Here is a 14,380-nt window from a genome sequence, read left to right as displayed (position 1 = left end):
CACAGGCTCTAGCCTTGACTTCAATGTTAGTTGTCTTGCCTTGTATTAGTCACTTAAAATGCCAGGTCTCACTTTCCTCATCAGTAGAATTGAGTTTGATGATGTGTCCATCCAGCATGTGTGTTCATGCTGAACATTCTGTCTATTGTGATAGACCCTTGGCAGATCCCTTTTATTGCTGGTTATTAAATAGGACTATTGGCCATTACGTAAAACCTGCTTGTCATACAGCAATGATTTTGTTTCCTGAATTGGCCACCAGTATAACTGTGGTTGTTCTGCTTCTCTAGGTCCTAAGGGACAGGTCACCCAGACTAGGATGTCAGGAATGTAAGGTCTTGTGCTATTGATTCATGAACTCAATTCTTTAGAAAGAATGTTCCAGTGGAAAAAATAGGTTGCTGCTTAGGCTGTTGTTCCTAGAGGAAAAATAATTGAGGATGCCTTTTAAAAAAATTCTGAAACCAGTATCACACCTCCTTATATGGCCTTCTAATATGGAACAAAAAACTGAAGAGTATTACATTTGCATTGTATAGATGCCGCAGATCAGATGGCTGCTTCTTGGCGTCATCCAGTTTACAGTGCTGGTGGAACATTAGCCAGAATTGATACACCAGCACCATTTTGTTTGAATGGTACCTCTGATGCCATCAGTACCAGCAGGTGAAAAACTTCGTATCAGTTTTGCTCAGAATTTTGAGGCTAGACTGATATCATTTTGGCTTATATCTCTGTCATTCTTGGCCACTACAATGTAAAATGCAAATGTTTCAAGAAATATATTTTATTCATTCAACAAATATTTACCAAATACTTACTGAATACCAGCTGTATGTTGTGAGGAAATAGCAGTGAAGTGAACATATTCCTATCATAAGGCAGCCTATGTTCTAATGGAGCAAGAGAAACAAGAAATATTCAAAACACACACTGTGTTAGGTACCAATAAGTGCTGTGGAGAAGAATAAGGTAAGTAGTGGGGTTAGGAAGGGCACATACATTTGGGAGGGGGGTTCCCTATTATATAAAGAGTTCAGGGTGGGACTGAATGAGAAGGTGACAGTTGAGTGGCATTTGAGATAAGGTGGCAAGTCTGGAGGATATCTACAGATAACTCTCCAGGTAAAGGAACAACAAGTACAAGAACTTGAAGAGGGAGGATGTCTGCAGTGTTCTGGTTATAGCAGGAGTGTAGTGAACGGGAGATGAGGTCAGAGCAGTGGTGGGGCCACGTTCTGTAGGGCCCTGTGGGTCATGGTAAGCACTTGCGTTTCCCCTGAGTAATCAAGAAAGCCATTGGAATGAAATGGTACAGAAAGTTTTAACTTATATTTACCTTAGTTTAACCCTTACATGTTTCCTTTTATGCTTCCATATTTGCATCCTCCAGAAGGACTTTTTCTTGACCCTGAATGCGTTCCTCTCCAGGTTCTGGAAATAATCTCCCTAGATCCCAGCTTCTTCTTTTTCTTTTTCTTTTCTAAATTTTATTTTAAAATAGAGGCGAGGTCTCATTATGTTCCTAGGCTGGCATTGAACTCAGTGGCTCAAGTGATCCTCCCACTGCAGGTTCCTGAGTAGCTGGGACTACAGGTGTGTGCCACCGTGCCCAGCTGAGCCCAGTTTTTTAACACAGTGCCTCCTCCTTTGTCCCTCTTGAGGCCACCACTTCCCTGCAGCCTGTAAAGGAGATGGCTTATTCTGCCATATCCCAAGTAGTTCTCCTCTTCTTCTAAAACAGTTCTCAGCTGTTTGGAAAAACCCCTTCTTCCTGAGGGCTCAGGCTGTTCGGCTTCACTACATCTCACCCCTAATTTTGCCACCATCTAGATGATTTTTAATTATTCTTCATCATTAACTGAAGATATTTGTCACCCAGATCTACCGTTTTACCGAAAGAATTGCTGGTACCATGAGGAAATCCAGGGCTGAGTGGCCGACGTCGTAGCTCAGTAGTTCCTTGATCTTAATTTCTGTGACACTTTTTCCATGCTTTGGTTCAGCCACCCATGCCCACAGCCACAGCTTGGACCTTAGGTCCAAGTTTTTAAGTCAAAATGGCATAGATTGAGGTGGGACATGAATAAATAAACAGTGTAGCCCAGTCTCCCATCCAGCTGTCTGTAGTCCCGCCCTCTCGCTGTCGCAGTTCCACGCCTTGGCCTCCAGGGGGAGCTCAGCCTCTCAGTCCTGAGGCCTGCAAAGTGCTGCCTTGGATCATAGATGCGCTGCGTTTTCAATCTTAGCGGGACGAAGTGGTAAGTACGAGGCTGATGGAGCCACGCGTCATCCTTGAGATCCCATTTCTTCCACTTTCTAATGTATAGCGCTTGGCAGGCTGCTCAAGGTTCAAGTTCTCACCTAAAAAATGTAGATAAAAAGTGTACCTCACAGGGACTAGATGAGGAATAACTGACTTAATTAAGTGAATACAGTGCTTACCAATAAAAGGAAGCCAGTTAGAGGTGGGTTTTCACTGAGAGGGGTGAAGAGGTTAAAGGCTATTCTTGTTGCATGGGGCGGTCTCCTGTATTTCATTCTTGTCTCAAGTAGGAATTTAAATCTTTGGAAAGCTTCTTCCATGGTATTGCTGCACAGCTGTGTGCATGGACCTGGCCCCTCCCACTCCCCCTCCAGCCCTACTTCTTGCTTCCCAAGGTCTACCAGGCCTCAGGGCTGGGGTCGGAAGGAGGAAAGTGGGAGTAGGTGGCTTTTGCAAGTCTCCCTGGGCCATATGACATTCTTCTCTCCTTGGGTTCATTGAACAGGGAATATACAGGTACAATGTTTTCCCTTTTTTGCATGTACATAGCTCATTTCTGAGAGTGGCATAGATGCAATTGTTGTTTAAGAGCCATTTAAAACGGTCACAGCCTTTAATTTTCACTTGTTTATCACAAAAAGGGGAAGAAAGCTAATGCCTCTCACAGTAGCATGGCGAGTTTCTTTACCAGGCTGGGGCAGGACGAGGTGCTGTCACTCTCACTTACCTCACATTCAGTCTTTAGTGCCCTACACTCAGGTTTCCTTTCGCTGCATCCAACCATATGTTCCCGTCAGGTGCCTGGATGAGGAAGCCCAGCATGGAAGGGGCCGGGTGTGGGCATGGTTCAAAATTTACACAAAAATGTGGAGATCCAAAATGTAATAAATGGATTTGGATGATTTTTAAAAATATCAGCTATAAAAGTAAATGCAGAGTTGGGTGTGGTATCATGTGCCTTTAGTCCCAGCTACTCAGAAGGCTGAGGTGGGAGAACCATATGAGCCCAGGAGTTTGAGGCTGCAGTTCTCTATGACTGTGTCTGAATAGCCACTGCATTCCATTCAGGGCAGCCTGGAGAAACCTCATCTCTTGAAAAAGAAAAAGTAAATGCAACTGCAGAAATACTTATTGAAACTTAAGATATATAGTATAGCTTGTGAAGGAAAGGACAGAAAGCAAAGGAAACCTAGGAGAGCTTAAAAATATTCAGCTTAAAACATGTTTACAGAAATTAGATTTAAAAACTAGTGATGAAAACAAATGTAAATTAATTTAAAACTCCATTTAGAAAGTGTTTAAAATAGATATATCTGGAAAAATAATATAAAAGTAAAAACAATGGGTAAAATATTGTCAGCAAACACAAGTAGAAAATAATAGGGTGGCAGTATCATTTTTAGTGAAAATAATTTGAGACAAAATACAGAAATGTATCCAAAAGGGAAAGGGAAATTTTCTCTATATTAAGAATAAATAGAAAGTACAACTCATGCCAAACATTTTCTGTACAGAATGATGTAACATCAAAATACGAAGCAAAAATGCTCCATGATCTAGCAGTTTTACTCCTGGATGAATTCCAACATAAATGTATACTTCTTATCACTAAAAATAATATACTAGAATGTTCATAGCAACATTTTTAATAATAGCTCCCAATGGAAACCACCCAAATGATCACAATCAGTAGAATAGATAGATAAATTGTAAAATAATAACATAATGGAATGTTATTCAACAATGAAAATGAATGTTCTGAAGGCAGTCATCTACCCGACCCTCACATTCAGAATGCTGAGCAAAATATGTTCACCACTGGGAGCACGTGCTGTGTGATTCCATTGATGTAAAGGGAAAAACAGAAGAAAACAGATTTCTGTGGTTGGAAGCAAGGGTAGGGATTTCTCTTTGAGGAGGGTGGTGTGATGCCTAAAAGGGAGGATGATGGGGAAGGGATCCTGGGGCTCTAGAAATGTCCTGGCTTAGATCTGTGTCTGGTTAGGCATGTATGTTAGTTTTTTAAAAAATGTTCAGTCTATCCACTTGATTCGTGTACTCCTCTTTAAATATATTTTTAGTAAAAAGCATAAAAACGAAGGAAAAATGATCCGAAATATGGGAGAATTATAGAAAAAATAGTTATTTTGGAGTCTTTAGCATATTGCTTCAGACTTTCTGCTTAAAGAACAGATTTTTGAATAATATAGCTAGATTGTATTACTGCAAATGGTACCATACTTTAAAACATATATATACTCTGTTTAAAAAAATTGTTGACTCTATTTTACACTAAAAAGAAATCCTCAAACCTCAAAAGCAGGAATTCTATATATCACGTGACAGTCTGAAACTACAATGTGGTAAACTAGATATTAGTATTACTATTTTAAACAAATATGAAAATTACTTGCAATATCTCAAATATATATTTAAGGATTAAATCAAGGCAACACAGATAGCAATTATAATTGGTTTTTAGAAAATAAAAAGTGAGAAGAATACATATTTTTTTAAAATGTGTCCAGCTGTCTAAACTTGAATTTAGTGGCCATAGTGGCAGATTCATTGTCTCTTGTTTTTTTAAATGCAATAAATTATAATTCAATTTGACAAAACAAATATAAAATAAACCAAAGAGAAGTAGGAGGGAGGTAGTAATGAGAGTAAAAGCAGTAAACAATATAATTAGAAAAGAAAAAAGAAGGAAAAAAGAGCTGATGATTAAATCTAAATACTTATTGCTTGGAAAGATAAATAAAACTATACAATATAGAACTCTAGCAAATTTAATTAGGAATGAAAGAACACAAACATAAAGAGAAACAAGAAGGAATTTTGAAATAAACAGAGTTCTTTATATCATGTTCAATATATATTTTTAATTGCAATTGTAGGAATAATGAGACTAAAACTTTAATAGACATAGAATGATTAGAGAAATTTGAAAGATTTTCAGAGTCCTCTTTTTCCAATTCATGGTTTGAGGTCAGATGGTTGCTTGTAAGTTTTTTCAAACTTCTAAGGAGGCTTTTGTTGGAGCTTGGGAGTCAGAAACCTGGGTGTCACCCGGCTCTGTCAAGTACTCACATGGCCTTTGACCTTGGCCAATCCACTTAACCTTGTTGAGTGAATGAAAGTACCATTGAGGAAGTGTTTGAACGCAGGCATGCCTTAGCCTTCAAGAGGTTATGATTAAGTGAATTAATGTATCTGAAGTTCTTAGCATCAGGCCTGTTAAATGGTGAGCATTCAATTAACATTAGGTGTTATATCATACAATGTTTTGTAGTATATGGGAATCAGAATATCTATGAGTAATCTTTTGGTATTTATATATATATTTTCAGGTTATCCCAATCCAGAAAAGTTTTCCTGGACAGAATACCTGGAAGCTACTCAAACCAATGCAGTTCCTGCCAAAGTTTTTAAAATGGTAAGTTCTGTATGGGTACAAACTCTCACCTTTAAACAATGTTTGTATTGAGTCATGCCTTCATTTGGCAGTTTAAAATTATTCTAATTTAAAATTATTCTAGTTTTTTTCTTTCTAAATTCAAGTAGTAATTTCATAACCAATATGCTTTTCTTTTAGTTAAAAATACAAAGTAGATGACTCATTTGCTATTGTTCCTATATACGGATGTAGATGATGGTTTCCTTCCTTGAAAAATGGTAAATCAGAGATACAATTGAAAACACCTTATCAACTGCTGATGATCCATTCCTTACATTTCTGGTGCTATTAGTCTGCTGAGTGAGAACTCTGAATTTTCACAGTATCACTCTCTCAGGGGCTGTTTGAATGTCCGTGATGCCATAACAAAATAGTTGAGATGCATAGCCTTTGTGTGGATAATTTTATATATTTTGAGGTAAACCTTTCTTTTAGCATTTGTTAGAATACTAATTTTTAAAGTTCAAATTTGTACTTACATATTTATTCTAGGATTGAACTAAATATAAATTAATTTCTAAAATAAAGTACATAGGTAGTACAGTTAAAGATATTTATTTCCTAAACCTAAACCAGTGGTTTTCAAACTCTATTTCCTTTCAGTTCTCTGTGTGCTTCAAGTTCTCCAACTTGTCTTTAATCAGAATTTTATATATTGGGCTTCTACATATGATTTCATTTACTGAAAGTTTTCTAGAGATCAAGAGGGGTTTGAAACAAAATGATATTTCATTTTTTGAAAAAATTGATTATAATTGACTGGATTTGGGGGGAAATGTTCATATAATAATATCAGGAAAGTAGAAATGCTGGAGTACTAGGAAGGGTTTTAAGAAGAGCAAAGATTCAGCAAGCAAAAATACTTACTGTATTTGACTTTTCCAAGAGGAAAATGACAAGAAAATAAAATTCTGAAAAGTAGCGAAGAAGGCAACTTTCAGGCTCTGTCCTGGGTTATTGTGGATTCAGCTCAGGGATGTATCTTAGGCATCTACAATGCTGAACTCTTCTACCTCTGTTGTTTAGGACAGTGACGTTGGGGAGAACAGAAAGAGTCTCGGGGTGAAAGACCTAATTATAGTCAGTATACTCCATTTAGTAGATGTAATAATGCATCTTACAAAGAAAATGTGTTCCACAAAAGCTGAAGAGAAACACACCAGGTATTGCAGAAAGATTTGATGGTTTCTTACTGACATATTAGTAGGGTTTTATTTTCCTTTTGCCATTTCTAGACTTGAAAAATTCAAAACACTTTCATTTCCAATAAAACCAGTTGAATACTTTTATGTGTAATAGTTTTCAAAGTGAAACTTTTTGCCAACCTATAGAAACTATCAGAGTTGCTTTTGACTTTGATTTTTGAGAGTTGAATTTCCTTAGTTTCCATGATTTGGTTAAGTCCAGTGTCTTTTTTCTTCCTCTGTGATTATGACTCCTGGTGTGTCTGTGGTTACAGACTCTTGGTTCCTAGCAATGTAAGACTTGAAGTAAACCATCACACAGATCACCTGTCTCTTGTTACAGTTGAAATGACAAAAGCATAGGTTATGACTTTAAAGTGTATCATAGTATGATTTTAAAACAGTTTAACAGTTGAAATTACACAGCTTTTATCTAAGCATATTTTAGATTTATAAAGGATCATGTTTATCCTTTCTGAGTATTTATTAAATAATTTTGCCTTCTGTGCCATACACTTTGAAACTGGGCAATGAGAATAGTTAATAGTTTCTGAAATTATATGGTCAATATCAGAAAGAAGGAAAAAATCTAAACCAATATAGAAACTGTAATAAGATGCTTTTTGAACTTTAGTGTAATCATTAACAAACTTATGATATAATCTGTCTTTGTCTTTTTAGCTGTCTTTAAAATGGCCAAAAAGTTATTTTTTCTCTCACAGGTTTTTGTGAATCAGATGAAATAATATGCATACAGTCCTATGTGCACTTAAAACTAAATTCTCTCCAGGCACGGTGGCTCACGCCTGTAATCCCAGCACTTTGGGAGGCCAAGGTGGGCAGATCACCTGAGGTCAGGAGACCAGCCCGGCCAACATGGTAAAATCCTGTCACTACTAATAATACAAAAATTAGCTGGGTGTGGTGGTGCATGCCTGTAATCCCAGCTACTCGGGAGGCTGAGGCAGGAGAATTGCTTGAACTCGGAAGGTGGAGGTTGCAGTGAGCTGAGATTGCACCACTGCACTACAGCCTGGATAGCAAGAGTGAAACTCTGTCTCAAAAACAAACAAACAAACAAACAACAACAAAAAAACAAATAAAACCTAAATTCCAGTTGTATTAAAGATCGGCTTACTAAAACTGAAACAATAGTATTTTAGAAAAAATTAGTAGGAGATCTGAATTACTGAATATTGCATTTTTTTTTGTACTTATAACATTTACAGAGGTTGCCTCATGGTTTTCTGCCAAATATGAAACTTGAAGTTGTGGATAAACGGAACCCCAGGTTAATTCGTGTTGCTACGATTGTAGATGTTGATGACCAAAGAGTAAAGGTACATATTTTAAATTACTACGTTATTATATCAGTATTTTTCCTACATTAGTATTTTTCCTCTACCCTCCCATTCTATGAACTTCCCTCGTTTTTTAATTCATCTGCACAATAGTTTTCTGGGGGAAAAAACATTCTGGATTTGACCTTGAAGATTGACCCTGGCCAAGATGGGACTAGAGAATCCCTAAAAAAGGAGAGGGTGTAACTCACACCTTAAACTGGCTACAGAGGCTCTGATTTTTTGGTACAACAGAAGAATAAAACTCCAACTGGTTTAATTTCTTGTCACGGGTCTTTGGATAGAGAGATTCCCAGCTTATGTGTGTGTACAGGGGAAAATCTGTAGATGAGACATGACTGACTTTGAGAGAGATTCTAATACATTTCTGTTTGGATTTGGTGTTTTGACTTTTACTGTCAGTTCTTTTTTTAAGCTTCTTTTTATTGGCATTATTCTATTTTTCTTGAAATCATTGTCATTAAACAGCTGACCAAGAACAATTAAATCTTTGTTTCCTGCTTTTCTTTGTCAAACAAAAAATTAAAAAGTTTATTCACTGTAACTAAAAAGGTTAGATTTCGAATGAAGGATTTGATTAAAATATTTCTATACTATCCTTTATTTTTATCCTTTATTTTTCACAGAGAGCTGAAAGCATCTGTAGAATTTATTAAATTTTCTATAACATATTACACTTCAAAAATTATTTTCCATGCAAGTATATTTTCTTTTCATAATAATAAAGATTGAAGTCAACTAATTTTAATAGCCACTATCTTAAAAGATTTAGGTTTGATATAATTTAAAAGAAATCTTACTTGCTGTATCCCTAATTTGAAAATAATATCTGATTCAATTTATGGAGAATAATCAGTACATACATTTTAGTAAAATTTAGAGATGAGTGTCCAGCTTGACAATAGATTATCAAAAGAATTTATACTGGAAATGTCCTTTACTCTTCTGATGAATGAAAACAAAAACTATGTTAAATAATATTTGGGAATAACATAGGTATTTTACCATATACCTTCTTATTAATGTTTTAAGTTTAATTTTAAGCATATTCCTTTAATTCTTATTTATTTCTGGCATTTTACTGTTTACTCTTATGGCATTTTCAATGGAAATGACTTTTGCATATCATAATTGCTTTGTTAATTCAGTGACATTTTATTATTAACTTTCATTTTAAAAGTAGTTCAGGCACAATGGCTCATGCCTGTAATCCCAGCATTTTGGGAGGCCGAGGCGGGTGGATCACCTGAGGTCAGGAGTTCCAGACCAGCCTGGCCAACATGGTGAAACTCCATCTCTTCTAAAAATACAGAAATTAGCTGGGTATGGTGGCACGTGCCTGTAATCCCAGCTGCTTGGGAGGCTGAGGCAGGAGAATTGCTTGAGCCCAAGAGGCAGAGGTTGCAGTAAGCCGAGATCATGCCACTCTACTCCAGCCTGGGCGACAGAGCTGGACTCCATCTCAAAAAAAAAAAAAAAAAGAGTATTGCATTTCTAAGATAAGCTCAATCTTAATAGCACATCAAATCTGACTTAGATTTTTAGTTGACAGACTATTTTCTTATTGTTCATAAGATATTTACTGTAGCATCGATTGATCATTTGTTGCCAGTTTATGAGTAAGCAATTGAAGTTTTCCTGCTCTCGGCTTTGCCCAGTACATTCTTCAATTAATGTGTTGATCATATTGTTCTGTTATTCTCTAATTTTCTTTGTAAAGTCAATATTTTTCAAAGGCAATCTTGATCCCAGCACATAATAGATGCTTACTGTATGTGTGAGTGAATTAAGGAAGGTGTGGAGGAGTGAATGGCACTGAATGTACTTTGGCACTCTGACTGTTATCTGAGTATGCACATATGATTGTGTTGGTCAACAAGCACTCTTCTCTTGTTTTCAATTATTTTCATAACTGCTCTTCTCTTGGACATCTGGAGTAATAATGTATTGGAAAATGCCCTCAGACAAGACTGATCTGGGTTCAAATTCCAGCACTGACTTATTTGACTGTGTGGTAACTTGGTGAAGTTACTCAACATATTTGAACTTTCCTTATCTGTAAAGTGATGGCATCAACCATACCTACCTCACAGGCTTGTTGTGAAAATTCAATGTGGTCGTGTATGGAAAATTCCTGAAACTCTACCTGGCTCTTTATATTATAGGTACCTTAGCAGTAGCCGCTGCTGTAATTAATTGGTGCACACTTGCTGTGCTGCCCTCCCTGGGTGTATTTATTTTCTGTATTAATGAAGGGGCCTCATGGAAGCAATTGTCATCAGTAGATGGACAAAGGACAAGCCTACCCTTCTTGGTTCAAAAAGCAGGAAATTTGATTGGAATTATGTGGGGGATGTTAATGGGAGCAGATGTTACTGTGCTGCATGCCTGTGTTTGATTGTGAGAGCAGAGTCAGCCTGTTCTAACATCAAGAACTACATTTTCAACAATGCCTATGGTGGTGATGGCACTTAGTCTTTGTCAGACACCGTTCTAAGGGCTTTACATTTGTTAATTGTATCCTCCTGCATCCATGTGAAATAAGGTACTGTTGTTATACCCATTATATAGATGAAGAAACTGAAGCCCACAGAGGTTAAATAACTGGTCCAAGGTCACAAGATAGTATATATGGGAACAGGGCTTTAAACCCCAGCTTTTAAACAGATGTTTTCAACTCTAGAGCTTATAGCATTCCTACTCTTCCTACTCTTGTGTTCTAATTTTTATCCTAAATAACTCACTTCCTAGTGGGAGAGCAGATGTGTAGGATGAGGAGTTGTGACTGCCCACAACCCCACGCACTTTGTCGCTTGTGTCCAAGTCCACATTGCCTGTCCTGCCTGGAGGGTCCTGTGTGGTACTGGCAGTTCTTGACAGAGCACGACAGATCCACTAAAGATGACTTCATTTCCTTCTGCCACTCCCCAAATATGTGGTTGGCCTTATGTAGTTTATTAGTTCTATTTTTCTTATACCTTTTTTGAGATACAATTCACATACCTTAAAATTCAATGGTCTTGAGTATATTCACAAAGTTGTGCAACCATCACCACTAAGCTTAAATATTTTCATCACCCCAGAAAGCAACCTTGTACCCATTAGCAGCCACTCCTCATTCTACCCTCCTTCTACCCAACCAAACCCCTGGTAGTCACCAATCTATTTCCCATAGTGCCTATGGATTTGTCTAGTCTGCACAATTAATATAAACAGAATCCTATAATATGTGATCTTTTGATTGGCTTCTTTCACCTGGTATAATGTTTTCAAGGTTCATCCATATGGCAGTAAGTATCAGTACTTCATTCCTTTTATTTCTGAATAATATCCATTTTATGGATATACCACATTTTGTTTATCTCCTTGTCAGTTGATGGACATTTGGGTTGTTTATTTTGGGCTATTTTGATTACTGCTGGGATAAACATTTACATATGTTTTTGTGTGAACATATATTTTCATTTCTTTTGGATATATACCTAGGAGTGGAATTGCTGGGTCATATGGTAACTCTATATTTAAGATTTTGAGGAAAAGCCAAAATGTTTTCTGAAGTGGCTGCACTGTTTTACTTTCCCATTAGCATTATACGAGGACTCCAATTTCGCCACATCTTCGCCACCACTTGTTACTGTCTGGTTTTTGTTTTGTTTTGTTTTGTTTTTTTGTTTATTTGTTTGTTTGTTTGTTTTTGCTAGTTTAGTGGGCCTTATGGGCTTCAGGTCTAAAGAAATCAGGATTATTATTATTTATATGTGCTCGCTAATAGTATCCCGGCTAAGAGAATTGGGATGAAATAACTTGCCTAGTGTTTGTAATAGTAGAAGTGGTAACAGTAGTGGATGTAGTGGTGCAAGTATCAGAAGTAATAGAAGTAGTAATAGTAGAGTGGGTACTTAGCAAGTATGTTATATATCATATTTTTGGCTTCGCATCAACTCTTTTAAGTAGATGTTATTTTTGCTGTGTAGTTGACCTGGAGAACTTAAGCAATCTGATGAAGTTTCAAGGATATCCATGTTTCTAATCCGAAACCAGTATTCTCTACGTTTTAGCAATTGCCCTGTAGCTGCGATAAGCCATGGAATTAGAGACCATACATGGTCAGTGCCGGGGGATAGGACTGTCAGCAGCCTCATCCAAGATCCTCTGCTCTCTCACCCTCATAAATCCACTTAAACTAGTCGGGCCAGATTTTCTGATTTTCATACTGGAAATACTCATTTGGTGATGTGTGGTTCATTGGCAGGTGAGTGGTGAAGTTTTTCATGCCATGGCAGGGTTTTAAGGTGCTAGTTTATTAATTATGATAGTTGCTCTCTAATAAATATTTGTGATGTACTCGGTGTATCTTGTTCAATTTATAGCCAGCTATTATGTTTAATAGTTATTCTTTTGTTTGATTGTACAGTGTGTGCTGTTATATCTGAAAGCCCATTACTGTCACCTTATCAGAAAATGCACATTAAATTACAGTAGATGGATGGATGCTTTTAGGAAGTTTAGCCATTATTTGTGGGAAAAAGTATTCTACAAATAAATGTAAAGGAAGGACTTAAAACAGAGTAATATTTGATAAATGTTTGCCCTGTGGGAAGTGCAGCTAAGCTGTGAAATGAATTATAAATGAATTTCAAATTGATGTTTTAAGAAGTTCTACTGAATCATTAATAAATTGAGTCCTTCAACAAGTCTTTTCCTATTTAATGCATTAACTGGACATATTTGTGGCATTTCACAATGAAATCAGAGCATCATGACCAAGAGGAATTGTTATGGCTGTCTAATTATATGACTAGAAACTATTTTGGATTTTACGTCAGACCAATAAGTTCAAAAGCTCTTGTCTGAGAAAAACCTGCAGGAGTATTAATGCAAAGCAAAAATCCAGATATGAGTCAGTGATGTTCACTTTACTGCGGGTCGCCTGTGCTTCCAGAAAGAAGCCACCTGACCTCTGTCTAACTGGCATTTTTTTTTTTCAGACAGGGTCTCGTTCTGTTGCCTAGGCTGAAGTTTGGTGGCATGATCGTGGCCTGCCGCAGCCTTGACCTCCATGGGCTCACACGATTCTTACACCTCAGCCTCCCTAGTAGCTGAGACTACAGTGTGCGCCATCACACCTAGCTAAGTTTTGTAATTTGTTTTTCTTTGCAGAGATGGGGTTTTGCCATGTTGCCCAGGCTGCTCTTGAACTCCTGAGCTCGAGTGATCCACCTGCCTTGGCCTCCCAAAGTTCCGGGATTATAGGCGTGAGACATTGCACCTGGCCTGGGATGGGTTTTTGACGAGGGCTTTGAAATATGAGGATAGAACAAGATACCAACATTAAAAACAACTGTCCTTTGAGCTAAGCTTATCATTAATGGCCATGACAGTGTCACAGTGATTGATAGCTGTCTTCATCTGGGAAGGAGACTGGGACAATTTCAGAACTGTTATGACCCATCAATGAAAAGATAATTTCTTGAGTAGGTAAAACTATAAATTAGTGTCAGCCATGAATTCCAGAAAAGTTGAAGCAGGGAGAGTGCTCAACCAGGTGAACGTGCCTCCGTTAATTCTAGGTAAAACGAAGAACAGCAGTGACAGCACTAGAGCTGGCTCACTCAAACCCCCATGCTGCTGTGTCCTTGCTTCCCATTTTCTTACTCTTTTATTCTTCACAGCAACCCAATAAAGTAGCACATGTAGGGCACAGAAAGCTTGAGGGACTTGGCCAACGTTGCACAGATAGATAGTGGTAGAGCCAGGTGGGAACCAGTCGGCCTGGTTCCTCAGCCTGAGCTCTTAAACCAGGTGACAGTGCCTTTTCTGTAAGGAGCCAGAGAGTAAATATTTCAGGCTTTGTGGGCCGTGTGGTCTCTGCGGTAACTGCTCAACTCCACTGTCCATCACTAAAACAGCCAGAGACAATATATAAACAAATAAATGACTCTGAAATTTGCATCCCACATACTTTTCACATGTCATGAATTAATCTTCTCTTGACTTCTTCCCCAGCCATTTAGAAATGTAAACACCATTTTTTGCGCATGGGACACACAAAAACAGGTGGTAATAGGGGTCTTTTTGGCCTGTGGGCTGTGATCTGCCAACCCCTGTCTTA

The 14,380-nt window shown here is 37.6% G+C and overlaps 1 protein-coding gene across 11 annotated transcripts in view; it reads left to right on the top strand.

Moving 5' to 3' along the window:
* Window positions 1–14,380, top strand: part of L3MBTL4 (L3MBTL histone methyl-lysine binding protein 4) — a 449,236-nt gene that overhangs the window by 190,492 nt on the left and 244,364 nt on the right. For all 11 annotated transcript variants that reach the window (XM_050767472.1, XM_050767468.1, XM_050767469.1 and 8 more), the window contains 2 exons: window positions 5,617–5,702; window positions 8,137–8,247. In XM_050767472.1, the coding sequence (XP_050623429.1) occupies window positions 5,617–5,702; window positions 8,137–8,247 (197 nt within the window). The remainder of the gene's footprint in view (window positions 1–5,616; window positions 5,703–8,136; window positions 8,248–14,380) is intronic.

This window comes from Macaca thibetana, chromosome 18 (genome assembly GCF_024542745.1).
Source record: "Macaca thibetana thibetana isolate TM-01 chromosome 18, ASM2454274v1, whole genome shotgun sequence".
Classification (NCBI taxonomy): Eukaryota; Metazoa; Chordata; class Mammalia; order Primates; family Cercopithecidae; genus Macaca; species Macaca thibetana.
The sequence above is the reverse complement of the archived record's forward strand: the minus strand, read 5'-3'. Positions and strand labels throughout refer to the sequence as shown.